This window comes from Photinus pyralis, unplaced genomic scaffold, assembly GCF_008802855.1.
Source record: "Photinus pyralis isolate 1611_PpyrPB1 unplaced genomic scaffold, Ppyr1.3 Ppyr1.4_LG2, whole genome shotgun sequence".
Taxonomy (NCBI): Eukaryota; Metazoa; Arthropoda; class Insecta; order Coleoptera; family Lampyridae; genus Photinus; species Photinus pyralis.
The window spans coordinates 3950123-3976754 of record NW_022170403.1 but is presented as its reverse complement, the minus strand read 5'-3'; the positions used below and the strand labels follow the sequence as shown (position 1 = coordinate 3976754).

At 35.3% G+C, this 26632-nt stretch overlaps 5 protein-coding genes across 6 annotated transcripts in view; 4 read left to right on the top strand and 1 right to left on the bottom strand.

Moving 5' to 3' along the window:
- The window catches only part of LOC116163119 (trace amine-associated receptor 7d-like), a 105015-nt gene that overhangs the window by 38866 nt on the left and 39517 nt on the right, over window positions 1-26632 (top strand). Inside the window, exon 2 of the mRNA XM_031476968.1 lies at window positions 23739-24230. Within this exon, the coding sequence (XP_031332828.1) occupies window positions 24012-24230 (219 nt within the window). The 5' untranslated portion in view covers window positions 23739-24011. The remainder of the gene's footprint in view (window positions 1-23738; window positions 24231-26632) is intronic.
- LOC116163610 lies at window positions 5012-7250 on the top strand. Of its 2 annotated transcripts, none has more exons than XM_031477634.1 (10): window positions 5012-5390; window positions 5437-5589; window positions 5638-5716; window positions 5773-5858; window positions 6287-6319; window positions 6371-6457; window positions 6513-6560; window positions 6614-6837; window positions 6891-7050; window positions 7101-7250. In XM_031477634.1, exons 1-10 carry the CDS (start codon window positions 5174-5176, stop codon window positions 7202-7204), a joined length of 1191 nt encoding a protein of 396 aa, XP_031333494.1. In that variant the 5' UTR covers window positions 5012-5173; the 3' UTR covers window positions 7205-7250. The 2 variants fall into 2 exon arrangements, with proteins under 2 accessions (XP_031333494.1, XP_031333493.1); XM_031477633.1 differs by having other exon boundaries at window positions 6365-6457.
- Window positions 8020-9669, top strand: LOC116163611 (putative nuclease HARBI1). The gene is made up of 4 exons (XM_031477635.1): window positions 8020-8426; window positions 8534-8680; window positions 8732-8999; window positions 9046-9669. The coding sequence occupies exons 1-4, from the start codon at window positions 8221-8223 to the stop codon at window positions 9586-9588; spliced, it is 1164 nt and encodes a 387-aa protein (XP_031333495.1). The 5' UTR covers window positions 8020-8220; the 3' UTR covers window positions 9589-9669.
- LOC116163121 (trihelix transcription factor GTL1-like) lies at window positions 9673-10949 on the bottom strand. The gene is made up of 6 exons (XM_031476970.1): window positions 10879-10949; window positions 10700-10825; window positions 10359-10640; window positions 10049-10308; window positions 9858-10002; window positions 9673-9809 (listed from the first exon to the last, which is right to left on the bottom strand). Exons 2-6 carry the CDS (start codon window positions 10782-10784, stop codon window positions 9673-9675), a joined length of 909 nt encoding a protein of 302 aa, XP_031332830.1. The 5' UTR covers window positions 10785-10825; window positions 10879-10949.
- On the top strand, window positions 11379-12558 carry LOC116163120. The gene is made up of 3 exons (XM_031476969.1): window positions 11379-11596; window positions 11663-12392; window positions 12439-12558. Exons 1-3 carry the CDS (start codon window positions 11379-11381, stop codon window positions 12556-12558), a joined length of 1068 nt encoding a protein of 355 aa, XP_031332829.1.

Below are 26632 nucleotides of genomic sequence, written 5' to 3'. Positions count from 1 at the left end.
CTACACTAAAACAACAAGGTGCATGTAGCTCAGAGTGGACGAGTGAGAAACCATTTCCAATGTTTAATTTTTCAACTGCAGCCGTATTCTTTAACATGTTTCTAGTGTTGCGGCTTTGTTTTGCAAAAGACAAATGTTTCTTCAGTGGATCTATTAATTCGGCAAACGGAAAACTCCTAGTGGACAAAAGTCCCCGCCTCTTGAATACATTGCTGCATCCAAGACCAGTGGTCACTTTAATTCCACATATATGCTTAGCAGGATGCATCACAATATTATTACGATCATCATAATGTTAACCTTCCTCGCATCTATAAATAGAACCATTTTTTACATATTGTTAAATACTCCCAAACAAATTTGAAGAAGAGTCATTAAGTCTACAGTTATTGTTTTCGCAACTAAAGAGACCTCAAATCTTAAAAACGGTTCTGTGTTCAAAAGTTTGGTTACCACAAGGAACCTAAAATGTGGCCAATAACTGCTGAGGTTGAGCTTTTTTAGATAACGGTAAAGCCATCAAATGTATATTTACACTAAGCGTGGATGGGAATGTTCAGACAGAAAATATTGCTTTACGGATGACGAACTCCCAAGAAAACTTGTAGATTGTGCAAATACTGACCCCCTGTAAATTGTGACACCAATTACTTGTTGTAATCTTTCTTTTGGAGTTTACAATGTTCTAACATCAATGTGCAATATGTCCATTTAATTGCGAGTAAATTTGTAGGCAGACTTAGTTCACACTGTTGTGTGTAATGTTAACATTCATAACTCATCAATTAATTCTTTTTTTAAAATCGTCATCTCGTTGCTCATAGACCTAAAACAATTGCCATGTTAAGCCATTATCATAAACAGTTAGTTTCGAGAATGTATGTACTTTTCAGAAAAAGAGAATTTTCATTTGTTATAGAATTTCATTCATTCATCTGTCATATAAATCTTTGCTCAACGCATATGTCATCAATGAAATATACTAACATTATTTACAATATAGCTTGTCGAGGATATTTGTCGGTAGTGAATACTACATATTTTGTTTGCATTGACTGGACATATCGCCCATCAGAAGGAAGTATAACCTTTACTCTCCATCACGTTGCAGCGTTCTGTCGTACGAACAGTTCGCCGTCTTGCAGTTTGTTGTTTGGGACGCCCTCTTAACTCGCAAATAAATTCTTTATTGGCATGAATGTGTGGTTGTGGACTACTGTTCCGCGCCAGTTCGTAAGTAACCAAGTAGTAATGTCTTATGATAAAAAACATCTATGTGAGCAAACAATTAGTAAATCTTAATCTAGTCTCATAAAGTTAATACTTATAACCAGATGATGAGTAATTTCAAAGTAATTGCAAGAAAATGGCTTAAATTGCCGTTGTGGAGAACACTTTTAAACTACCAAAACACCACAGTCCTGTAAATAATCTATTCCAAGAGAAATATATAATACCATTATCGTTGCCATATCATAGAACTACCAACACATGTTGTATGAGATTCTACACGTTGTCATTGCTCGAATACGTCAATTTCATAGAGCCAGGATAGCGAAGGCTTAGTGTGTAACGATTTGCCTCATTTCAGAATTGGGGCTGAATAGCCATTATCGAACCTCAATTTGGGCTCCGTCTAGTAAGCCTTCTAGTCCTGAAAGCTTTCAGTGATAGCCACAACTAATTGCACTGAATTGCTAGCATCAAAAGAACGTAACACCACTTGCACAAGGAAAATGCAACAAAGTCGAAGACAAAAATGAGACCCAAACACTTATAACTTGAATTTTATCCCTGCACAAAAAGCTATAACATCATTCTTGTAATTTAATCTTACTCATTTTGGAAAATAGAATCACTGCATTACTGAGCATTAAGGTATAGATATTCGATATAAGGTACGCGAAATAAAAATTAACGATATAGCAATAAATGTGTTAACTATTAATAGGTAATGATACATATCTGATAATAATCGAAATATAAATGAGAACACAAAACAAACAAAATAATAAACTAACACGAGACACGAGTTAAAACCAGGTAAAACACAAAGCAACCTAAAAACCTTTTTTCGTTCGTTGCCGGGTGGAAAAAACAGAATTTAACGTAGTAACGTAGCTACATTCATGTTATATTGCACTTATGAACTGCTGGTTATACAGTAATACGTAAACTAACTTTTACGTTGAACGGTATATTTTTTTTAATAGAAATGAACTTACTTAATTGTAACATATAACCACAACGTAAGTTGTTACATATTTGCTATACAAATGTAATTTTAAAAAGTTACGTTAGCGCGTGTGATTAAATGTAAATGTATATCAGTTATGTATTATAATATTCATAGTCTGTTTCAATTGGAACTGGTTTTGGTTGCAACAAGTTTATGTACATTAAAATCTTATATAACACGTCATCTCAGAGTTACATTACCGGGCAATAGACAGTGTCTTGCTGGTGATGCTGACATCCTGTCAAATTTTTCCAATGGACAGGTTTCGAAGTAAGCGCCATTCTGACGAAAAGGGTGTGAAGGAGGTTATAATAAAGAAAACTGAGCATGGAAGATTAAGGTGAAAACGAGAAGACAATTCCTCGAAGATATGATGCGAACAGCGAATGTCTATATTCATAATAATGTACTAACCTAATAAATCTGACACATGTACTACTTATAATAAACAGTGTACAGTGATTTTTGTATAAATTCGATCGTAATAGAAAGGATAATAGAACAAACCTTGGGAAGGAGTTGAAAACGCCAGGTCTATGCGACACGGAAAGCCTTCCTGAAGGTTCGTCCGAAATAATAGATACAGTCTACTGGAACATAATTTTCTATTTTCAAACAGTTTGAATTAACATTCTCAAACTCGCAGATTCATCATACCTGGTGGATGTCGACAACAGCTCTGCATAGAAGATGTGCTTCCACTCTATAAGATACCATTTCGTAATTTGGAAAGGGATATGTTTCGGTATACTGTATGTCAAATACGTAGTCAATAGTATTTTATGCCATTTTTAAATAACACAGATAATATAAAAACAACGAAAAAAAAACCTTTAATTGTTAACTCAAAAATAAATAAACAACTCAATAACATACTGTCAACTGTCAAACATTTTTGTCGTTCTATTTTGCAAAGTAGGTATACATCAAATCAGTTCGCTCTAGACAAGTAAAATGAAACTGATCAAAATCACGTGAATCGAACACGAACTATATTCGTTTGCAAATGGAAAGACAAATTTTTAATATAGTGCACTGCGAGAGCACTCAAGTCAGGCAAGATGGAAACGCTATAAAGTCGACGCCCGGTGACGCCCATCTCTGCGGAGCCTATTGGTCAAACCAACCAATGGACGACACGCCAAAATAACAATTAAATGCCAATATGCACCGTGGATCGATAAACCAAGCTTAATATTTAGCTCGCTGAAGTTGACAGTAATGGTATGCACCGTAGTAAAGGAAAGGAGGCTTTAAGCGCCGTTAATATTAAACCTTCATTTTTGGAGGCTGTTAGCGTGTTAAGCTGAGCTTTTGTACAAACTACCTCACTTTTAAAATTATAAAAATAATAATCTCTCTTGTAGAAGTCGATGCGCGGAAGTTGAGAGATGGAGATTATACTAAGAATAAGACGATATCAGATTTTCTGAATAATTTGAGTGTTGGATTTCCTCGAAATTTTACCAAGGACGAATATTCTTGAAAGAAATGGATTGACCCTTAATTTCCTGAAGCGATTTCGATTAACTAACTAAACAGTCCACCAATGTCAGTTTTAGAACTAATGAAAAATCAGCTGGAGTTTGAGAATTGATTTGTAAGTGCCTGATGAAGCGACTGCTTTTGGGTTAAAGGAAAAATAAACATACGGTTAAAAGACATAGATCAAATGTCAGAAATTTTTGTTAATATGAAATGTTCAATAACAAAGGAATTTGCCCGATTACCCAGGAGCCTTTTAGAAGTAGATCATTGGAAAGCAACAGAGTTCCGACAGTTTTTGTTGTACACTGGTCCAGTACTTCTACGCCAAAAATTACCTCCTATATATTACGAGCATTTTCTTGCACTATGTGTTGCTATAAGAATCCTGATTGATTCTGAATTGTGTGTTACTTTAATTAGATATGCCCAATCTTTGTTAATGTGGTTTGTGAAGTCTTATGGTGATTTGTATGGAACTGAATATTTATCATATAATGTGCACAACCTTATCCATTTATCCAACGACGTTGAAAAATTTGGTCCACTTGACAATTTTAGTGCTTTTAAGTACGAAAATTACATGCAAAAAATTAAGAGCAAACTTAAGAACTCCGGAAACTACTTGCAACAACTTGTTAACAGAATATTTGAAGAGAGGAATTTAGATACCAAGTACGAAGTTCCCAAGAAATATCCTATGGTGCACTACTCTAACAAAAATAAAGAAATCATACAGTGTGTTACATTTTGTGGTTTTTCCATTTCGAATTTAAAATATGATAATTGCGTTATGTTAACTGATGGAGTGTTTGGCTTGGTATGTGATTTTTCTATATGTGACAACAACTGTGTAGCTCATATAAAAAAATTTAATAAGGTTGAACCTTTTTTTAGTGTACCGTGCGATTCGAGAACAATTGGAATTGGTGTTGTAAATAAAACAAAATATGAAAAACTCACAATTCCAATTGAAAAAATTAAAAGAAAGTGTATAATGATTGATTATTTAAACTGTGAATATGTTTTATTGCCCTTACTTCATTCTGAAACTTAAATATGTCGAAAAAATTATTTATTACATTTTATATTTAGGTATCTATATTTATGTATTAGCAATAATATTATTATGACTTTATTACCTAAGCATTCATATTTGTACATTACAATAAAAAAAAATTAGAATGAGTTTTGTAAATGAACAAAATCTAAAAAACACATTTCCATTTGAAAAAAATTAAAAGAAACTGTATAATGATGATTGTTCAAACTGTGAATATGTTTTGCTGCCGTTACTACTGTATTGTGAAACTTCAATACGTTGAAAAAATGTTTTGTTAAATTTTATACTTGATATTAGCATTAATGTTATTACCTAGCACGTACCTGAAGCTTAAGAGAGTTAGTAGAAGTGTGTTTGTTAGTAAACATTAATGTGCTATTTACAGAATGTCTTATGCTGTTGTCTCATTTATCCGAGAACACAGTGAAGATGAGGATGAGGAAGATTCCACCTCGGAGGTTCCGATGTCATGGCTGAGTGAAAGTAATACAAAATGTTGGTGGCCAGTGCATAGCAAAAATGTGACTTCTTTAATTAAGAGGATGGTACCACCAAATCCTGACAAGTGGGTTCTTGAAAATGTTAAAGTGGAAGCGTTGGAAGGTAAATTGATATTATATTTCAATATACTATATATTAGAATTTGCAGTGTCTTTAGAAAGAGCTAGAAAACTAAGTACAGATTGCAATTATGTGTCTACCGACGAGGGAGAGAAAGGACGCGGAAAACGAAAAGTAATTCAACCAACAAGGTTCGTAGTTTCAGACGAAGATGAATTAGCAGTTCCAGTTTCTTCTAAAAGTAAATTGTACCCGTTTGTTTTGAGTTAAGTACATTGTGTTTTTACAGACTGGAGAAAATTTACAAATGTTTCCTTACCTCCACAACTCCCCATCGGTGTTTCCACTTATAATTTTTCTTCGCCAAGGTAAAAACACTTCGTTTTGGTTCATTGTATTTGATTACATTAGTGTTTTATTTTAGTCCTTTGACAGCACAAAATGCAATAACTACAGAGGAAGATATTCAGACAATGCCGGTTATTTTTTCTGATATTTCAACAAATCTTGGTAAGGATTTTAGATCCAACAATTGAGTTCGCAAATACCTACTGTTATTTGTTGTATTACTTATGACAGTACTTGTTATTTATTGTACTTTAAACACGCTTGTTAAAAATAACTAGAGGAAAATGGTACTGTTTAAAAATGGAAACTTTCATATGCTCAAAGAGATCTAAATAAAACCGCCAAATGACATACCTAGTCTTTATCTGAAGACGCAAAATTTGTTAATTATTCAATTTGTCTCAAGCTAAGGAGTGGGCCACTGCTGTAGATTCTTACAACCTTTGAATAGGTAATTAACGTGCTTCCATTTTGGAACAAGATCATTTGCGTACTCTACAAGCGAAAGTTTGTTTTTTATTTAATCCAAACTCTCTGACTTTTAACATTTCGCTACTTTTGATTAACTAACTTATATATTTATTTTTTAGAATTAGAAGATTATAGACATGTTGACGCAGAAGGTAATATTTTGTCAATGATATTTTATCTAATGTATTGCATTCTAGTTGTAGTCATACCAAATAGAGTGGTACAAAACCAATCAGCAGATTTTCGTACTCCGGCCTCGCACGAAACAAACAAACATATTGATGGTTTAAGTAAGTTTTACCTAATCACATATCAATGAGTGTTTTACTTTGCTTTTGTTTCCAGGTGAATCTAATATAACAGAAGACACAATTAGTAGCCGCATGATTCAGGGTAAATGTTATAATCAAACATTTGCAATTTTATTCCAATTTTTAATTTTTTAGAACATTTTCAAAAAATATCCAGGATGTTTGTCTCAATAAATATGCAATTAAAAAGCATTGATAAACGCATTCAGAATTTGGAGAAAGGCGTCCAAATTTCAGATTCTAACCAAGAGGATGAGGGTTTAAAAATAATCAAGGAGTATTTCCCGTTAAAATCCACTGATGCAATAACAACATTCGATACAGTAATTATTGAAAACAAAGAAGTTGCTATTAATTTTGTATGTATTTGAAGCATTTGCAATTGAAATTGAATAATTTTCTTCTGTTGTAGAGAAGATACATAAATGGAATAGGAGGAACTTCTTCAAAGGATAGTTTGGTGAGAATATTGCAAAGAATATTCACAAATGCATGTGCTGAAAAATGCTCGTGGTTGGGTAGAAAAAATAATTTTGCTATTCATAAGTTACACTTTGTTTCTATAATCAAAGGTATGCTTATTATTAAGTAATTATATTTGAATAATTTAGATATTTTTCAGAGGTTCTCTGTGCCATGTACCCAACATTAAAAGAAAACGACTTCGAAAAGTCTTGTGGCGAGTGGTTCCGCTTCGCTAAACAAAGATTAAACAGACAAAAGTAAAAAACATGTTGTACATATTCAGAGGTAATAAAATTTGTTTTATTGATGTACTGTTTAATTATCCTGCCTCACATTCATTTTTTGTTTCAATTTTGTAGTAATGGTAATATAACACCTTTAATAGCAGTTATATAACATAGATACCTAACAAATATATTAATAGTATATATAATAGTAATATGATTAAGTTTTATAACTGCAACATATTTCTGTTACATAATATAAACATAACTCAACGATATAACTGTTATGTTACTGTGGTGTTGCTTTGAGTGGGAAATTTTAACTTTCTGGTAACTTACTTGTAATAGTAGATTTACATTACTGGTACATTGTGTATGTAACTCTGATATATAACTTTTACATAAAAGGTATGTATCAGTGTTTGCTGTATAGTGATATTGCAAATCACTCTTGGGATCCAAAATCGTTTTTTTCCTAAACCTTACTTTGTTCTAACAGCTTACTCTGATTATATCTCCACGCCAACTAATGACTTCTTATTTCGAGTAATTTCTTATCCCATAACCTATTTGGGAATGTGGATAGCGGGGTGCTATTCTAGATAACAGAACGAAATAAATTCAACACCTAAAAACACGTCTATTCATATCAACGTTAGCCATTACATATACATATATATACCTACCGAATGGTATGAATTTATTATCACACGATTAGTTATTATTACAAAGGTATTAAGTTATAATTTGATACTGCATTCATAACATTAGGTTTGCTACTCCCACATAGGGTAAGTCCGGGAGAGATGCCCCATCGGGAGAGATGGCCAAACCCTTTAATTCGCCAAAATAAGGGTGCGGTCGAAAACTTACTACGTAAAAATACAGCAAAGCTAGCAGCGTAACCGCAGTAAAGGGGTTTTTTATTTGCTTTTACTGATATTACAATTTGTACGTTTTGAAATTTAGACCAGCTTTCAGTAAACTGTGCATTTGTGATCTTACCATAACCTTCAATATCTATCATTCATCATTCACTTTCTATTTCTATTCATGAAAATGGATACGAATGTTTTAAAAATTGTGGTAATAAATAATTTATTAGAAATCATAGATGATTCTAGTAGTTCAGATGAAGAGCTTTTTGCAATTACCGCAAATACACGGTACAAGAGAAAGGAAGCTACTCCTAGAATTGAAAATTATGTGGAAAATGTGGTACACTTATATGGAGATTCACAATTTCAATCACATTTTAGGTAAGAGAATTACATCTCCGATAGCAAAAGCCAGAACCGGTTGGTGTGCCATTATTCTTATTTTGTATAAAGTAGCTATTGATTTATTGATGTTTTTACATTTACAGAATGCAAAGGAGAACCTTTGAAGTTATTTTAGAATTAATAGCGGACAAAATTAGAGAAAGAACGGTAAAACCAGGACGACCTGCGATACCAGCTGAAAAGCAACTTCTTATAACGTTATGGGTTCTGGGAACTCCCGATTCTTATAGGTTGGACATGTTGATATGATAAATTTATATACTCATGCTAACCTATTTTAGATCAGTATGTGATCGTTTCGGTGTTGGGAAAGCTACTGCAATAGTATGTGTGAGGAACGTAGTTAGAATTTTGTACAACTATTCACACAGTTTCATTATGTGGCCAACAACTGAAAAAATTACTGCAAGTGTAGCAGCATTTAAAAATATGTCTGGTTTTCCAGGTGTAATCGGTGCAATTGACGGCACACACATCTCAATTACAGCTCCAAAAGAGCATCCAGAGGCATATGTGAACCGAAAAGGAATACATTCGATACAATTACAGGTTGTTGCATATTTGGCTACAAAGCAATATAATAGATATTTTCCAGGGTGTCTGTGATGAAAAAGGAATGTTTATACACTGCTATGCAGGGTATCCTGGTGCAGTGCATGACCAAAGGGTTTTTATGAAATCCGAAGTAGCAGAGTATTTAAAGAGTGCTGCCAAATTTCCTGGTGATGTACACTTACTAGGAGATGCTGCGTATATGTTGCATACGCATATGATGGTGCCTTACAAAGACAATGGTCACCTAACTCGAGCTCAAAAAAACTACAATTATTGTCACTCGTCCACCAGAATGGTAATTGAAAGATCATTTGGACTTCTTAAGGGAAGAAGGAGAAGATTATTAGATAATCTTCCCATGATCAGAACTGACCTTATTCCACAATACATTATTGCATGCTGTGTTATACATAATATTTGCCTTTTAAAAAATGATCAGTTTCAACCTTTAGCGTTGCATACATCCGATAAGAATAACACTCAATGTGGAGTTAATGGCAATGTAGATACAAACGAAAAGGCATTGGCTAAACAAAAACGTGATGCAATTGCTGCTGCATTACCTACCCGTGAAGACATATGACATTTGACAATATAACAATACTCTTATGCACTGTAAAACATCAAAACACTTTTATTATAATAAATATCTACAAATTTTTCATTTTTATTTTGCAATTTGTTCGACCAAGAGTTTTAATAAAGCAATTGCTTCCGAGCTTTTGGCCATTCTTTCACTGTGGTGTCTTTCCCGGTCCTCTCGAATTTTCGTAAGAATGTCGACTACTTTTTTTGAGTTGGTCTCTAAATAATAAGATATGAATAATTTACATGTAAACAATAAGCACCTACTTTGGGGTGTGTTTGATAGACTAGGTCTTGTCGATGTAGAAGGCATCGTCGCAGGCAAGTTAAGTGATGGTTCTGGGTTTTGAGAAGAGGATGCTGTTGCTACAGGTTCAACCCACGGTTTATTGCCAAATAGTTCATCCATTTTCTAAAATATCACTAAACTACATAGTATAAGAATAAACTGTACATACTTCTGTGTAAATCCACTCCTTTCTATCGTTGCCTGAAGTGTTATTGTAGTCCTTAATTTTTTTGTATTGTCGCTTAAGGGTAGCAAGTTTTGTTTGGCACTGCTTTGCTGTTACATTATATCCCTTTTTATTAATTAAAGAAGCAATCTGCTCCCAAAACAGTTTCTGTTTTATTTTACCCTTTACCAACAAATCTGATTTTGTATGATATACATCCAGCAATAATAATATTCCCTCGTGTGACCAACGGCCAGAAATATCTACAATTTACGAAAAGTATTACTTCAATATAGAATACATTTTACAATACCTTCTGTATTTTCCGAATCATTTTCATTAATCGGTATCGATAGATTGTCACTTGATGGGGACAACGGATTGTTACTGGCTGGGGACAACAGTAGATTGTCACTTGATGGGGACAACAGTACGTCTTCACTGTCATTCGGTAATTCCTGTGAACAGTTAATTCCTAATGTTTCAGTATCAGTATCCAATGATTGGCGTGTTGGATTCTTATTCCCGGGAACAGTAGAAGAGGCTTTACTGTTAATTATTGCATGTTGTAAAAGTACTGTTGCAAATGTGACATCTAAAAAAGTAAATTACAAACACATTTTAGGAATTTCAAAGTAATTTGAAGCATATTACCATTAACGGCCTTATTGTAATCCTCTTCATTCAGGAACAACTTAAATTCTTTATTAGTATCAGCATCAATTAAGGTTAACTCCATTTTAAACTGATCAGCTGTTTTGTTTACTGTCGTTTTACCACCTATTTTCGAGAAGCATTTACAGTAAAAGGTGTAAAAATTGACGCATGCGTACTTTAAATTATTCACTAAAGTTGAAGTAAATGTAGTAAGCGTCAGTAAATTTATGACCACTTATTTATGTATTCTCGGCAAACAATGCATTTGCAGTAAGTTTTCGACCGCACCCTAAGTGTAGATGTCTCCAGCATTGATACAGTTGCAGTGTATGGCGTCTACCGTTCACGTGCTTATTGCTTCGGGCGTAAAAACGTATTCAGTTTAATTTAAATGCAAAATAAGTGCTGGTGCAACATTAAAACTATCACAGGGTATCCGCCGGTCAAACATTTTATCAGGTAAGAGTCGATTTTCTTCAAACTTCTGTGATTTAATATCTGTATATAAGTGTATTGGGTGTTCCTAACCTATACATTGTTTTGGTTTCCGCCGGTAGAAATAATAATGAAGTGGGGCATCTCTCCCTTGTCATCGGGAGTGATGCCCCACTACCTGTCGGTAGAGATGCCCCAACAAAAAATGTTATTAAATGCTAATTTTTGTTGTTTTACAGATATGCCTACAGAGTATAAGCGTAAATGCCTGGATAGAGGCAAATGGAGTAGTCAGCAGTTATCAGATGCCCTGGAGGCAATTAATAACGGAACAATGGGTGTGAATGAGGCATCAAGGACATTCCAAATACCGTCCCGAACTTTAAGACGCAGAATAACTTCCAAAAAACAGCCATGGGTCCTTCTGCATTGTTTGGCAGAGAAAAAGAAAAGAAGATTGTGAAGCACGTACAAAAACTGCAGGCAAAAGGATTTGCACCTACAAGAATGTTGGAATGGATATAGATTTGCGTTAGCTTTGAAAATTCGCCATAATTTTAACGAAGAAAAAGAAATGGCAGGCTACGACTGGCTGAATTCATTTTTAAGACGGAATCCAGAACTGGCAATTCGAAGAGCCGAGGGCGTATCTTTAGCTAGAGCTGAAGGGACAACTAGAGAAAGAGTGGCCGATTTTTTTAAATTGTTACAGCATATATTTGAAGAAAATAGTTTGTTTGACAAGCCCGGACGAATATACAACATGGACGAAACAGGGTGTCAGCTAAATAACAATCCTGGTTACGTTATTGCTAGCAAAGGATCCAAGCTTGTTTCTTCCATAACATCAGGTGAACGCGGAGAAACTATTACTGTAATAGCGTGTTGTAACGCAGAAGGAAATTTCTTGCCACCATCATGTATAATGAAAGGGAAAAGGAAAAAACCGGAATATGAAGATGGAATGCCACCGGGCTCATTTCTTTATATGTCCGCCAAATCTGCGTACATAAATGCAGAGATTTTTAAGGACTGGCTACAGAATCAATTTTTGCCTAGAAAACCTGATGGAAAAGTGGTCTTAATTGTAGACGGCCATTCCTCTCATTGTGACATCGATGCCTTAGAATTTGCAGAAAAGAATGATATTATTATTCTTAGTCTTCCTAGTCATACCACTCATTTTCTGCAACCCTTAGACAGAGCAGTATTTAAGTCTTTAAAATCAGCATATTCAACCGCTTGCAACAACTGGGTAAAAACAAATGCATCTAGCATCTAGAAAATTGGGCAGATTACAGTTCGAGCAGTTACTAAGCGAAGCTTGGGGTAAAGCGGCGACATGCAAGAATGGTACTTCCGCTTTTAGATCTACCGGAATATTCCCTTTCAATCCGGAAATCATTCCAGAACACGCATAGGGTAGAGTAGGGTAATTCGTACCGCATGTTAAATCGTACCACTAATAATTTTCATATTTGCAAAACATTTACCGCCACCTTTTGCATATCAAGGTATGCTTTTAACAGTTTGAAATACCATAAAGCATTTGTTCCGACCTAGATGTCGCCCAAATCGATATAAATGGGTACTGTGTCTAAACAGTGTGAACGTTGCTAATCTGTGCATCCACATCTAAGCTGTTTTTGGGCAAAAGGTGAGTCAAAACATATTTATTATAATAGTTATTTGATTTTCTGTACTACTCAGTGGTTTGGCATATCTCAAAATCTTGTAAATGTTTGAATTTGATTTATTGTTACTATAAATACCAAGAAGGAATAGATCCGTTAAATCGTACCCCAAGTAGTTTTATAAATCGTACCGGTACGATTTACCGCACTGTCCGATTTTCGCGCGTTTTTTATATTTGATCGGTTCTGAATGTTTTTTATATTGTTGTAGAACAACATTAATGGCTCAAAAACGCAAATATAACCAGTGGACCGAAGCAGATATGGAACATGCTTTAAAGGCGTACAGGGAAAATAAAATAGGACTCAATGAATGTTGCCGGCAATTCAATATTCCAAAGCCAACGTTTAAAAGGCATTTGAATTCAAAAAATAGGAAAGCTAATGAGCACATTCAACACATTGGCCGCCTCACAGTTTTTACCTCTGAAATTGAAGAGGAACTTACTCAATACCTCCTCAAACTGGAAAATCTCATGTTTGGGGTAACTATTCATGACGTGCGACGCTTAGCATTTGAGTTAGCTGAAAAAAAAGGTGTAGCTCACAATTTCAATAAGGAAAAGGGTCTAGCGGGGAAAGCTTGGTACTATGGCTTTATGAAGCGACACCCCAATTTATCTCTTAGGCAGCCTGAAAAGGTCTCATTGAGTAGAGTTTGCGGATTTAATAAGGAAAATGTTTACAAGTTTTTTGATATTCTGGAGAAGTTGGTGGATGAGCATGGATTTACTGCTGTAACAATGTTCAACGTTGATGAAAGTGGATTTTCCACGGTTCAAAAAAAAATCAAAAAATCATCGCGGCAAAAGGAAAGAAACAAGTTGGTGGTGTGTCTAGTGGAGAACGTGGGGTGAATACGACCGTAGTTTGTTGCTCTAGCGGTGCAGGGCAGTGTGTACCCCCTATGATAATATTCAAGCGCAAAAGAATGGCAAACGAACTGATGATTGGATCGTTACCCGGGTCAATAGTAACAATTTCGGACTCAGGTTATATCAATTCTGAGCTATTTGTACAATGGCTGCAACATTTCATAAAAACAATAAAACCTACCATTGACAATAAGGTTTTGTTACTGCTTGATGGGCACACAACCCATTCAAAAAACTTGAAAGCGTTAGAGCTGGCGAAAGAAAATGGAGTGGTGATCTTACAGCTTCCGGGCCATACGACTCATCGTTTACAGCCCTTGGATGTGAGCTTCTTTAAACCAATGGAATCCTATTTCACCCAAGAGGTGGAAAAATGGCTAAGAAATAATCCTGGAAAGGCTATTTCCCAATATAACATGACAGCATTGCTGTGTGAAGCTTATTCAAGGGCTGCAACTATTAATACCTTTGTTAATGGTTTCCGAGCTGCCGGTATATGGCCAGTAAATCGCCACGTGTTCAGTGTAGGTGACTTTGCTCCCGCAGAAGCTTTGTTAGATGACACCATAAGAAGGCAAGAGTCGACTCCGGAACCTGAACAACTGCCCATTGATCAAGAGACTCTACCCGACGAGAACGATGCATCTGTGCTAAACATCCTTCCACTTCCTCAACATCGCGAAGGACTGAAGAAAAGAAAACAAAGTCAGTCAGCAGTTGTTTTAACTAGTACCCCATACACGAAAGAACTGGAGGAGAAGATCGAAACTAGGGTAACGCCTCGTGTTTCTACAGTTAAACGAAAATTGTCAAAAGGGCGACAAAAAAATTTTCCAAAATCAAAAACCCAGTTGCATCAGCGTCTGGTCTAACAATGCAGCCGATTTCCAAAGAAGTAGAAATTGATGTTAATCCAGGTGATTGGCTATGTTTAATATGTGAGGAAATCGCTATTGAGGACATGGTGCAATGCATGAGGTGCAAAAAGTGGGCGCATGAGAGCTGTACTATAGGCGGAAGATCTTCGAAGCGATACAATTGTCCAAATTGTCAGCAAAACTAATATCTCTAGAATGGTACGATTTTACGACCCAGTGGTACAATTTACCGAACTGGTTTGCTAATTTGTACCACTTGCAATACTTTGTAAAAACATTTATTTTTTTATGTTAGCATGTTTAGAATTATGGTTTAGTTGTAGCTTTGTGTTCCTTAAATGTTAAAGAAATTAAATAAATTTGATCTTTTACGATATCTAGACATAAATTTTAACTATACCCAATAAACTTGAAAGTGGTACGATATAGCCGACCTTACCCTATTTAGTAACAGAAAACCTTGTAGAAAACCAGTCAACACCAACAAAAAGGGTACCAAGTCTACAACACTGTATAGCGTCAACATCTGGACGGTCTTCAGAAAACCAGGCAGTGCCTTCTGTGGAACGAAAATCCACACCAGAACCTACGTCATTTATTGAACCAGTGGCCGGCACCTCGAAGGACTTTACGGAAGCCATACCAGAAGTACCTGACACAAACAGTGATATAACACCTGGAAAACTGTTACAGCAAATATCTCCAGTCCCTTGCGTGCAGCGGGTTGAGACTGCACGAAAACGTAGTCAACAGGTCGCAACAATTTTAACTTCCACGGCTAATTTGACGGCCAAAAAAATGAAACAAGAAGAGATGAAGGAAAGGAAGGCTAAAAAAGATTTAAAATTATGTAACGCAAAACAACCTATGAGAAAACTAAACAAGAGCAAGAATATTGAATCTTGTGAATCTGATAGCGAGGATAATATATCTTTACATGATACGAGTGATGATGATGGTGATTCAGAAGCTGCATGTGTTGGATGTGGAGAGGAATATGAACACACAAAGAAAAAAGACGATTGGATTAAGTGCATTCGGTGTGAAATGTGGTATCATGAAGGATGTAGCAAATATCAAGACGTTTGTGATTTGTGTGGAAAAGTAATTTCTAAAAAGAAATAAAAAAATTACCCTAAATCAACAACCAGTATAAAAATAATAATATTTTTTTACTTCCTAAACTTGAGAAATGTTTACTTTCGTTTATCGTTTTTTTAAATAAATATGATAATATATATTGCTTGTTTTATTTATAATTTTTGAGAAAGGCATCACTCCCTAATACATGAGGCATCTCACCCGCGTAGTCGGGTGAGATGGCCAAAAACATTTTTTACTCTTTTATATTTTTAAATCTTGTTAGTTTGCAATAATTAAATTATGATTACAGTATGTTATTCTTGAATTAATGTTACACTCTTCACAATTTTTTCAATAAGAAATAATTTAACACTATCGAGTAGCAATTTTTTTTGCTAAGGCGAGTCATCTATCCCTGACTTACCCTAATGTTCTCAATTCTCGCGTCAAATTTAGCTATGACATAGGGTACAACGGTTGCTTTGTGAAAAATACTTTTTTTGGAAAATCGGGAGCCCCCCATATTTCACTTGATCGTAATTTTAAAACCGAACTGGCCAAGAGCAAACAAAACACAATCGTGTGCAAATGCGTCCATACAATGTGCAATCCATTTCTACAACCTTTTTAGCTTCCTAAAGTTGGGAACCCAAATTCACGCAGATAGATAATCCTGACTGAGATGGTTTGGTCACGTAAACCAAATACCATTCAGGTATCTGCGTAAACCACCATTAGGCAGTCTTATCTACTCTCAATGTCCGACAAACGGACTCTAGCAACTTGCAAACGCCATTACACTGTCATAACGCATATAGAACTCAATAACAAACGTAAACAGATCTAGTGAGCTCCAGTTAGAAAGTTATTTTTGGATTCTACAATCAAACCAAGTCCATTTCTACAAATTTATACCTTGATATTTAAATTCCTATAGGTAAAGTGCGTCCTTGTTGCCCCCATCTTTGTTCCTGGTACCCTCTTCGGCATTCAACACAGGGCGGTTGATAAGTATGGAAACGGTCTATTATCGGGGAAAATATATAAGATATCCAAAAAAGTTTTATATAAAAGTATTGGGATTTTTCCGTCTATTAGGCAGAATAATTTTAATTATGTATGGTTGGCACACAAAGATTAGACTTTTTTTAAATGGTACGCCCTATACATTATTCGATATTTTATAATAATAATAGTCGTTTATTCGATAATGTACAAAAGAAACAATATATAATTCTAGTGATTATTAAACCAAATCTATCACGTTATACCAAAAGTGCGAAGTTCAGATATGTAGTGAAAACTACAATCAATTCCACCACTTAACCTTATTAACAACTTATTGTGATAAGTCAAATAATGGAAAATTAATTATTCAAAGTGGGAACAAGTGAATGTATCCGAAAAACGATATAGAAAAAAAAGATAGTGATAGTATTTTTTAAAACAGAATAAAACTGAAAATACTGAACTGAAAATAAAAATAAAAATAAAACATATTTATCTCAAATGCGTTTGTTGCTGCTCGAGAAGTATTAATTCAGATTTTCTCTGAAGCGTTTTCGATTTCAATAATTTAATAATTAATTTTATAATAATTCAGGTACATTATGCTTCTTACAAACATTGCTTAAAATTGGGAGAATAATTAGATATCGAATAATGTACAGGGTACTCCAATTTTGGTGATCCACGCCTTTACGCCATGTACAATTAAAATTATCCAAACATTGAAGAACCCCAAACCTTTTGCGTAAAGCTTTTATCGATATCTTGTATGACCCATTATATACAGTCCTATATTTTTCCTAAGAAGGGCATAAAATTGAATTAATCTCGCAAAATCAAAGCGGTTACTTTCGATTCAATGTAAACGGTTTTCGTTTTTCATTTTCCGTTGAACGAGAGACACAAGGAATGCAATAAAAACCACTGCACTTGCATACCACGGCGGAGAATATATTTTATGCATTGAGTGTAGACAAACTGATGAAAATATGCGATTTTTATTACATCCTACGGTATTCGCCTTCAGCTGAAAAGACATTCAATTGCAAATCGATTCATTTGCTTTATTGCTGAGGATTTTCTAAAGAAACTAAGTAGTTTCGTGGACGCAACGTGCGATTTAGATAAGACCAAAGTCCACCGTCATTGTAAGCACTCGCTTCACCTAGCCTTCGGCGATAATATGAGCATTGTGTGGTGCAGTAAACAGGCAACGAGCCTCATGGAACGCTCATTTCGCCACTGCAGTTCATATCTTCTGATAAAACCCGAACTGAAGTAACTCTCCGTCATTTCAAATAGCTTAGGATACGTGCCCTGGTAGAACAGTCGCGTTACCTCCCCTATAAATACCTCTATTCCATTTTCCTAATGCTGAGTGAGAGTGAACATTTAGGTTAGTCATGATATATAACCATAAGTTCAAAATAATGGCTCTTACAGACCTGTTCTATCGCCCTAAAAAGAACTGGAGAGAAGGACGAAACGGTTAATGGTCGAACAGATAAAATTAGATCCCGAGTCCGCTGATTAAGTGCATCAAAATCAGCGCGCAGGGAACGGAACACCTAATAATGTTTGATTTACAGACCCTTGGGCACTGAAATCAGAGATCACAACTCTCAACATATCGCTTCGGTTCCTCCCTTTCACGACCAACGAGTTTCTTACAATTCCCCGAGGAATCTATATGTACAGTTTGATAACCGCTAAGATTATACTTCAGCAGTTGTAAGGAAATGTAAATTTTACTAGAACGCTATACGTTATTCGGCAAATTGCTTTTTTACATATACTTTTATGTCCACATGAATAACAAATACGGTTTAAACTTTTTCCGTAAGCCAACAAACGTCAAGTAATAAATCCATATTATACATTCGAGTTTTACGGCATGCTAACCTAGCAGATAATTACAATCAATATTTACAAAAAAGGGACACGACGTCGCGACGCATTAAAAGCTCCGATAATGCAAAGTTCAACGAATGCAATTATGCATTTAGTTTTAGACGCCAACCCGATTTTTAACAAGTTTTGTACGCGAAAACCCCAAAGTAATCACATTTACATTTTTATCAGGAAGGTGTATAAAGAGAGCGAAAGCACATTTTACCTTATCGTAACAACCACGGCCTAAAATTAATTGTGTAATGTATGTAGTGATAAAAACTGACCAAGTTGAAACCCTAAAATGATCCAGATTATAGTCTGCTTTTGTCACGTTTGCACGTGATTGGGTGTTTCGTATGAAGTATGTGCCATAAATTGTGAAAACACTTACAATTTTTCAATGCAAGTTTAGAACTACCTACATTATAACTTTGTTTTCCCTATAAAATAGCACCCGAAACTCACGCGAATTTAAAAAGCCACATTGGTCAAAAACATTTTCGTTCTAGCTAAAACGTTGTATTCAGACAATGGTCCCGTTTTACTAACTAACGATTACGAAATGCAGAATTTTCTTAATTTGTTTTTTTCTCTAAATTGTACGATGCTAATTTTTGTAATCCGAACTAGTTGGTAAAACTGGAGGTGCAGTTTGGATGGGTTCGTAGATAAACAACATCGAATTCATCAAGCGATTTAACAATTATTATTTGGATTATGCTAATTGAAAAGGAATTTGAGTTACTAGTGAATTAACATGGTTTATAAAAATTACAATAAGTATTGTTATGAATGTTCCTAATGTCTTTCCAGCAGACTTTCAGGTTTTTAGCACTCTCCTGAACGGAAACTCTCTAATGTGCTTCCTTCCAAGGAACAGGACCGGAGAACCGAAAACCGGACCGAAACCGAGACTTTTTTCAGGACCGAAAACGAAACCGAAACCGTTATTCCTTCAGAAATTGAAACTTATTGAGAACCGGACTTTTTATTTTTTTTCACACCTATTAATTAACACATTATGTTGTTATAATGAATTTTTTGAATGCTATAAAACTAGAACCGAAAAGAACCTTTATGGACCGAAAAAATGCGCAGAACCAAATTTCACATCTGCTCGGACATCTCCTTGGGCGCACCCACCCTTTTGCCGTCCACTGCCTCCATTGCCATACTTGCCTACCCGCAACCCCGTAGAAGTTAAACATCCTAACACTAAGGACGCACTACTCTCAAATGCTCTTAGTATTCCGTTCGTGAATCGATGGTACAACAACTGACGCATCACCTCCTCTGCCAATCGCAAGCGTCCGCCTCTGTCTGATTCTTCCACTGCACTTGGAAGGTAGCTGTTTAGCCGGAAATGAGAGTACAGACGGACCGACAGATCATCGAAATTTTGTTTGATTCGGATTCCTGATGCTTCAAAACGTGTATTTCCGTCAAAAAAGTGGGGAGGAGGGTCATTTTTCACTCCGATGCAGTACCTCCCTTATTAACTAACTACATGAATATCTACTTCGCGTCGTTTGATAACCTATACCCAGCATCAAAGAATTTTAAGAAAATTCGATTCCAAGAAAAATTCAAAAAGATTCCGAGACAGTCCTAAAGAGCTTCTAAGATGACTTCTATAAGATTCTATTTAGATTCTAATAAAACCTTCAAAAAGTCATAATTAGATTCTATTTTGAAAGCTTGGTAGATTGCTAACGTTATAAAAATTCCAAAAAAGTTCTAAAATGTTATTAAAACGTTGTAAAGATACTCCTGCAAAATACCAATATGATCCTATGGTCTAGAGACCTTACAAAGACAGAGGAGGCGGGGATTCTAAAAACCTTCTAACGATTCTAATAGTTTTCTTTGTAAGTTATCCATTGGTATATACGAGGGGAGATTTTTATGTACCCTACCTAGCCATGAAAACCATGACGAATGGCAATGATTTTTAACTGTCAAGCAGCATCAACATTTATAAGTATTCTGAGCATGTGGCGTACAAATTGTAACAATTTTGTAATTTTGGTAGCGGTTTGAATGTTGAAAAATGGGTGATAGAAAATTTGAACACAGAAGCGTTATAAAAGTTTTGACTAAGGAGGGTCAATGCCCAAAAAATTATCACCGGCGATGAAACCCGGGTGTCTCACTGTGACCCTCCCACAAAACAAGAGTCGATGCAGTGAGTCTCGTCCACCAAAAAAAGGCGAAAACGCAATGTTCAGCAGGAAAATTTATGGCAACGCTATTCTGGGAATGTGAGGGGATTCTGCTGATTGAATACATTCAAAAAGGCACTACGATTGCCGATGATGTTTATAAAGAGACTATTAAAAACGTTAAAGCTGTCATCCGACGGAAAAGGCCTCAGAATTTTGACGATAAGAGCATACTGCTGCACGACAACTGCAGGATGCTCAAGGCTCAAAAAGTTCGACAAGTTCTCTATGAATGTGGGTTCCAGGAGTTAAGGCATCCACCCTACAGTCCGGATTTAGCACCTTGCGACTACTATCTCCTCCTCAATATGAAAAAACATTACGAGGCAAAAGATTTGCTTCTGATAAAGACCTGAAAGTTACTGTTAGTGACTATTTGGAAGAGCTACGAAAAGAATTTTTTTTGAAGGTATCTGTTTTTTATAGAAACGGTGGAATAAGTGCATAGGCGTTGAAGGTTCATATGTAGAGGAATAAATGTTGTTTTGCCTTAAATTCCTTTTCTTTCAAATATAGGTAGATTACATAAAAATCTCCCCTCTCGTACATATCTGCTCAAAAAGGGGTAGCATAAATCAAAATGATTCTAATAGTTTTGAAGTTTATAAGGATTCTGGAGATCCTAAGAAAATCTTCAAAACGTTCTACAGGGACTCTGAGGGTTCCCGATGAAAATTGTAAGATAATTCTAAAATCTTAAGATAGGTAAGAAAAATGTGTGAGAGGATTCAGCCAAGATTTCAAGAAGTTTGTAAGAAGAACGATCAAACGGTTTTATAAACTTTTTAAGAAGACTAATATGAAACTATGTACATCCTAAGGATCTAATAGTTCTAAAACCCCTGCACAGATTCTAAAAATGAGAATTCTAAAAACATTGCAATAAGATGTTTTCAAGATTGTAACGGGAGCCCTTTCATAGGAGATAATTTTCTTTGAATTCTTGTCGGTTACAAATGAATTAAGGCATGGGATTTCTTATGGCGAGAAAAAGTTCAGTCGCTTGTTTTAGTGCTTGATAAGCTCATGTTCACATGTATCGCATCCGGTGCTCAATAAAGTGACGCAGTTTGCAATTTTACAATAGTGTAGGTAGGACTCGAAGAAAGCGGAATGAATTAATGGGTCTGCACCGTTGTAGAAACCACGTCAAGGGATCGGTGATTTTTTAATCTCGCGTTGGAGCTTCGTTGAGCTCTAGTCAAAAATCAGTATTTTTAAATTGTCGGAAAAATCGTCTGAGCGAATTCGGAAAATCAACCGCGAGAAATGTCCACACGGAAGTTCTGAGCATTTATTTCAGGTTCGTGACATAAATCTAAGCAGAAACCATTTCGGTAGGAACGCACTTTGAATAAACAATATGGAAATATTAAGCAGGTAGTGCAATTAGCAATTTTCGGTTTCAGTGGAATTAAACTTTTTCGCAAACCAGCATAATTATGTTAAATTCGTACTGACTTTTCCGGTGAATAAATTATAAGAATGTGACTTTTAAGAAACTCCGGAGCGTTACGCTAATAATCATGTATGTTTGGATAGCGTAAGGCAAGTTGTATTTAGACCGCATATACAAAGAAGTTTTTCGCTTTTCTATTATCCAATTTGAAGGTACCATATTTTAGACCGTAACGTTTTGTACCATAAGAACACCATCCTTTCCACGGAGCGCTATATTTACGTTACTGTAATGATTTTGATTTGTATAAAAATAATGATCACTTCTTTTTAATTTAATTTAAAATTGTACTTGTTGCCAGTTAAATCAAAGCGCAAGGTTTTAGAGACTACACAGGGAGTTGCGTTTTTTATTCAAATATAGGTAAAGCACAAAAGTTCTAAAAATCTAAAAATGGATTCAAAGAGTATGGTTTCGGCAAAGAAATTCTAGAAAAATTGTAAAGTGCGTTATTCAAAATTCGGTAAATATCATTAACAATCGTTTATACTCCTGTGTCTTAAATAGAAAACTTGTTACCATAACAAACAGCCATTTATTTAGTAAATAAAGTTTCTTTCGGTAGAGTTTTGACATTGAGTTGCAATATAAACATCGTTTAGTGCGAGAAGTGGCACTAATTTAGACAATGAATTGTAAATGTTTCATTCGCTATGTTAATTTTTCAATTTGAAATCAACTCGGCAAAGTGTTCGTTTTATATGGCACATAGAAACATCTTGTGTCTAATATATCTTATTCTTCGTACCTAAATTTGTAATTAAAAATAAATTCCATGTTATTTTTTTCTTCATAATTTTTCCAAATTTTAAGTGGCAGTTTAACTCAATACAAACCGGAATCTGTGAGTTTGTTGAACTTGCGGAAATGAAGTGATGAATTTAACAAGCTAATACGTTACGTTCAGAAGCTTACGGCGCTTTTACAAGCGCGGACGCTAACAAAAGGAGTAACTGTTGGGAAACTAAAGACTGCTAACTAGATAACCAACAACGCATTGACTAAATTCTATTTGAATTTATTAGTCAAATAATTATTGAAGCACCTTTTCCAAAGCTACGGTTTAAATCTCGACACCGATCTGTATTCATATTTTGGAGCAACCCTCAGATTAACACATTTGGTTTATCTCACAAATTTACCTACTCAGAAAATGCGTTGAAATGTGTCTTCTACCTATTTGTTCACGCCGTTGTTTACGGTAAGTAACAAACCGAAAGCTCTCGTTAGAAGAATATCATTCGCTTTTTCGGGAAGGTTTATGTTTAATGCGCTGAATAGCATTTCAGAATGTGTGAGCGTTCTCCGACTGAGTCCTTTGCAATACTCCCAAGCCATTTACATTCTATAGATGAAATCACATTTTGAGAGCAGGAACGTTATGTAAATTTTTTAGGTATTCAATGCGTAGATAGAAACATTTAGTTTAGATGAACCGTACTATAAAGTTGTCACCAGGCGATTAAAATGCAATTTTTTTTATTTTCAGAACGTGGGAAGCCGTAGCTGTTGACGAGAACAAGGCAGAAACAGATGCGCACTGATTTAGAAATATGTTGGTAATTAACGCCGGAAGCACACCAATCAAAGCGATCTGCCTACGGCATATGCCATTTGGACATCTGTGCACGAAACAAAGGTAGCACAGATCGCAATAATAAAACTCGCGAATTTACCTGTTGCTGTAGCGAATCGATATGAAAAGAGCATGAATCGCCATACAGTAATAAAATTGAACAAAATAACCGGCAGTCTATAAATAATGAATCAGAAGACTACAATACTTGTAGCGCCTCCATTACAAAACAGCAGTTGTTCACACTCACGTTACATCCACTTGAGCTTTTTATCTGAACTTGGACCTGGAGATGTTTTGGAAGCACTAATTGTTTTTATGTTAACGACCGGAGTCCTGGCTGCAAACTCTATACTTATTCTGGTCATAAACAGTAGAAGATATTCAAAGTACATACACTCTCAGGTACGTACAATTTGATTAGACCGTAAAAATAAACTATTACTGCCTTTTCAGTGTTTACGACTAAATTATACTTTTTATGCATTCTTGTAAGCAAATCCCCTTGTTATTTTTTAAGACATTCTACCCTCTAATTTGAACTTTACATACGTAATCAAAATTTTAGCATTAGCTAATGTACACTGTTAGCTGGAAAATGTTTCAGTTTGTGATAACAGCATGAGATTTTTTTCCTCTTTCGTCATGCACGTACCATTAAATTGTCGCCCGAGTTGATTATGTCACCCGTGATCACCCGTAAATCTGGAACTACGTTGTAGCCAGTCATTTCAGGAACGGCTGATTTTCATATTTGACCATCGTTGCGCCGGCAATCAAATTGTCCCAGTATAGGCCAGGCGAGAAGTGTAAGATCTTAAGTTCGGCAAATCTTGAGATATTTTGGTGACAAGTGTTTTTAGGGTAATTGGACCCTACTGAATCCTTTTTGGCCTGTCACCGCCTCGAAATCCCGTTAAAAGCCCCAAATCAAGCTGGGCGCCAAAATGGTGACTAAAGCTCACTATATTCTTGTTGTAAACAAAGATATTATTATGATCTTTTATCTAGTACGTATACGTTTTACTATTTATTACTATCTTATAAATGTGTAGCAAAAATAAATCAAGATGGCTGTCAAAATGGCGGTAGAAACTTGCGTTAACTAATTTCTTTAATTGAAAAGAAAAAATTTGCATTTTTTTTATATGATAGGGGTACAAATGGGTTAAAATGTGTTTGTCTACCCATGATTGTTAATAATAACAATTTGCAAAAAAAATAAAAGAAAATGGTTCCCAAAATGCTGGTATTTTTGACTTTTGATGATATTTTAATATAATAGCAATTACTGAAATTTTTTGCGTTAAATAAATATTAATAATTATATTTTAAAATCCTTATAAAGTTTTTAGCGCATTTTTTAAGAATTAAAAAAAATTTGCTATTGTTTGCGTTTTGTCCGTCCGTCCGTCCGTCCGGATCCGCTTATGCCATCTTGAACTACTTCTAGGGAAATGGTCCTAGAATCCTGGATTTTTTTGCAGTAGGTAGCTTATACCTTGAAGGTGTGCCAGACGGCCTTCAAGTTTCGCTGCCTAAAAGGGAATTATTTCCTGAGTTGCTGTTTTTGAAAGTAAAACGTGCACAACTGTTACATTGGTTACAATTGCTCTCAGACTTTGCATGTCTTCAGTGGTGCCAAGTTAAACTTTTGAAAATTGGAGGCGGGGGGGGGGGGGGATAAACACATGTTCTAACCTTAATGGTATTCTAATGAAAGGTCTCATCGAAATAAATTGGTTTGTACAAAGTATAACTTTCCCGTGCGATTATTTTTCGAGATCAGTGTGACACGGGGCTTAAGGGGGGGGGGGTAAAAATTAATTTATCCCTCATTGTATTCTAATTAAAGGTCTCAACGAAAGGAACCGTTTTCTACAAACTACTGCCCTTCTTTTTGTCCTCTTATCAAAGTTTTTTTTAGAATTTACAGTTCAAAATTGATAGGACAGGGTTTCTATGGAAGGAAGTAGTTTGGAGTCGCAGAAGGAGTTAAATGTACTTAGAATTAAATTACAAAAGAGGGGTTGTATGTAAGTCTTTGAAGAAAGGGAGAGAATCTGGGAAAAAGAGGTTCTGACCAAGATTTCAAATTTCGTTCAAGGGAATTGAGGGCTTTCTATAAATTGTTTGTTAATAGCATACATTTATAATGAAGACCTCAGATTTGACATTTGGGGAATTAACGCCATTCACAAATAATATTGTATCCACCCTTTTTGAATTAGTTTTAACTAAATTTATTTCCCTACTCGAGCCGTCAGCAGGAACCAGGTAACTCGTTAATTTTCATTGACACTTTATTAATTTCCCAAACAGATATTTGTTACACCGTCAATTTTCATTATGTAAACACGCTGTGTCATCTACCGTTTGTTTAGAATGTGTGGGTCGCCAACATAAAAGGCGAAGTTAAACTAAGAAAGGAGATAGCTATATAAAGGTTATGTTAACGTGCAGTTCCAACGTCAAGGAATTTAGAGGTATTTTTGTAATAATAAAATACTAGAATTTCAAGCGAGCCAGTATACATTCTTAAATAAAACTCTATTGAGTAGCGAAAGAACACAATAAACCATTTTCATCGCAATTAGCGCATTTCCTAATTTGCATTTATACTTCATTCATTATAAGAAGGTAGTAGATGGCGCTGGGTTTGAAGATAAGCACACACAGGAAAAATATAAACGACACCAAATGATTGTAAAGTAGAAATATCTAGCACTGCAAACACAAATCAATCTTTGACATTAATAGTTAATGACACTTCAATAGTTTAGATGCCAACAGAAACTACCAGCTTG

Excerpts from the sequence above, each read along its gene's own strand:
- LOC116163611 (XM_031477635.1), top strand. The coding sequence starts at position 8,221 with ATGAAAATGGATACGAATGTTTTAAAAATTGTGGTAATAAATAATTTA. Across the intron at positions 8,427-8,533 it reads CAATTTCAATCACATTTTAG|AATGCAAAGGAGAACCTTTG; the intron begins GTAAGAGAATTA and ends TTACATTTACAG. Across the intron at positions 9,000-9,045 it reads TACATTCGATACAATTACAG|GGTGTCTGTGATGAAAAAGG; the intron begins GTTGTTGCATAT and ends GATATTTTCCAG.
- LOC116163120 (XM_031476969.1), top strand. The coding sequence starts at position 11,379 with ATGCCTACAGAGTATAAGCGTAAATGCCTGGATAGAGGCAAATGGAGT. Across the intron at positions 11,597-11,662 it reads GAGAAAAAGAAAAGAAGATT|ATTTGCGTTAGCTTTGAAAA; the intron begins GTGAAGCACGTA and ends GAATGGATATAG. Across the intron at positions 12,393-12,438 it reads CAACCGCTTGCAACAACTGG|TTCGAGCAGTTACTAAGCGA; the intron begins GTAAAAACAAAT and ends GGCAGATTACAG.
- LOC116163121 (XM_031476970.1), bottom strand. The coding sequence starts at position 10,784 with ATGGAGTTAACCTTAATTGATGCTGATACTAATAAAGAATTTAAGTTG. Across the intron at positions 10,003-10,048 it reads AGGAGTGGATTTACACAGAA|AAAATGGATGAACTATTTGG; the intron begins GTATGTACAGTT and ends GTGATATTTTAG. Across the intron at positions 9,810-9,857 it reads TCTATCAAACACACCCCAAA|AGACCAACTCAAAAAAAGTA; the intron begins GTAGGTGCTTAT and ends CTTATTATTTAG.
- LOC116163610 (XM_031477633.1), top strand. The coding sequence starts at position 5,174 with ATGTCTTATGCTGTTGTCTCATTTATCCGAGAACACAGTGAAGATGAG. Across the intron at positions 5,391-5,436 it reads TAAAGTGGAAGCGTTGGAAG|TGTCTTTAGAAAGAGCTAGA; the intron begins GTAAATTGATAT and ends TAGAATTTGCAG. Across the intron at positions 6,838-6,890 it reads AAGAAGTTGCTATTAATTTT|AGAAGATACATAAATGGAAT; the intron begins GTATGTATTTGA and ends CTTCTGTTGTAG.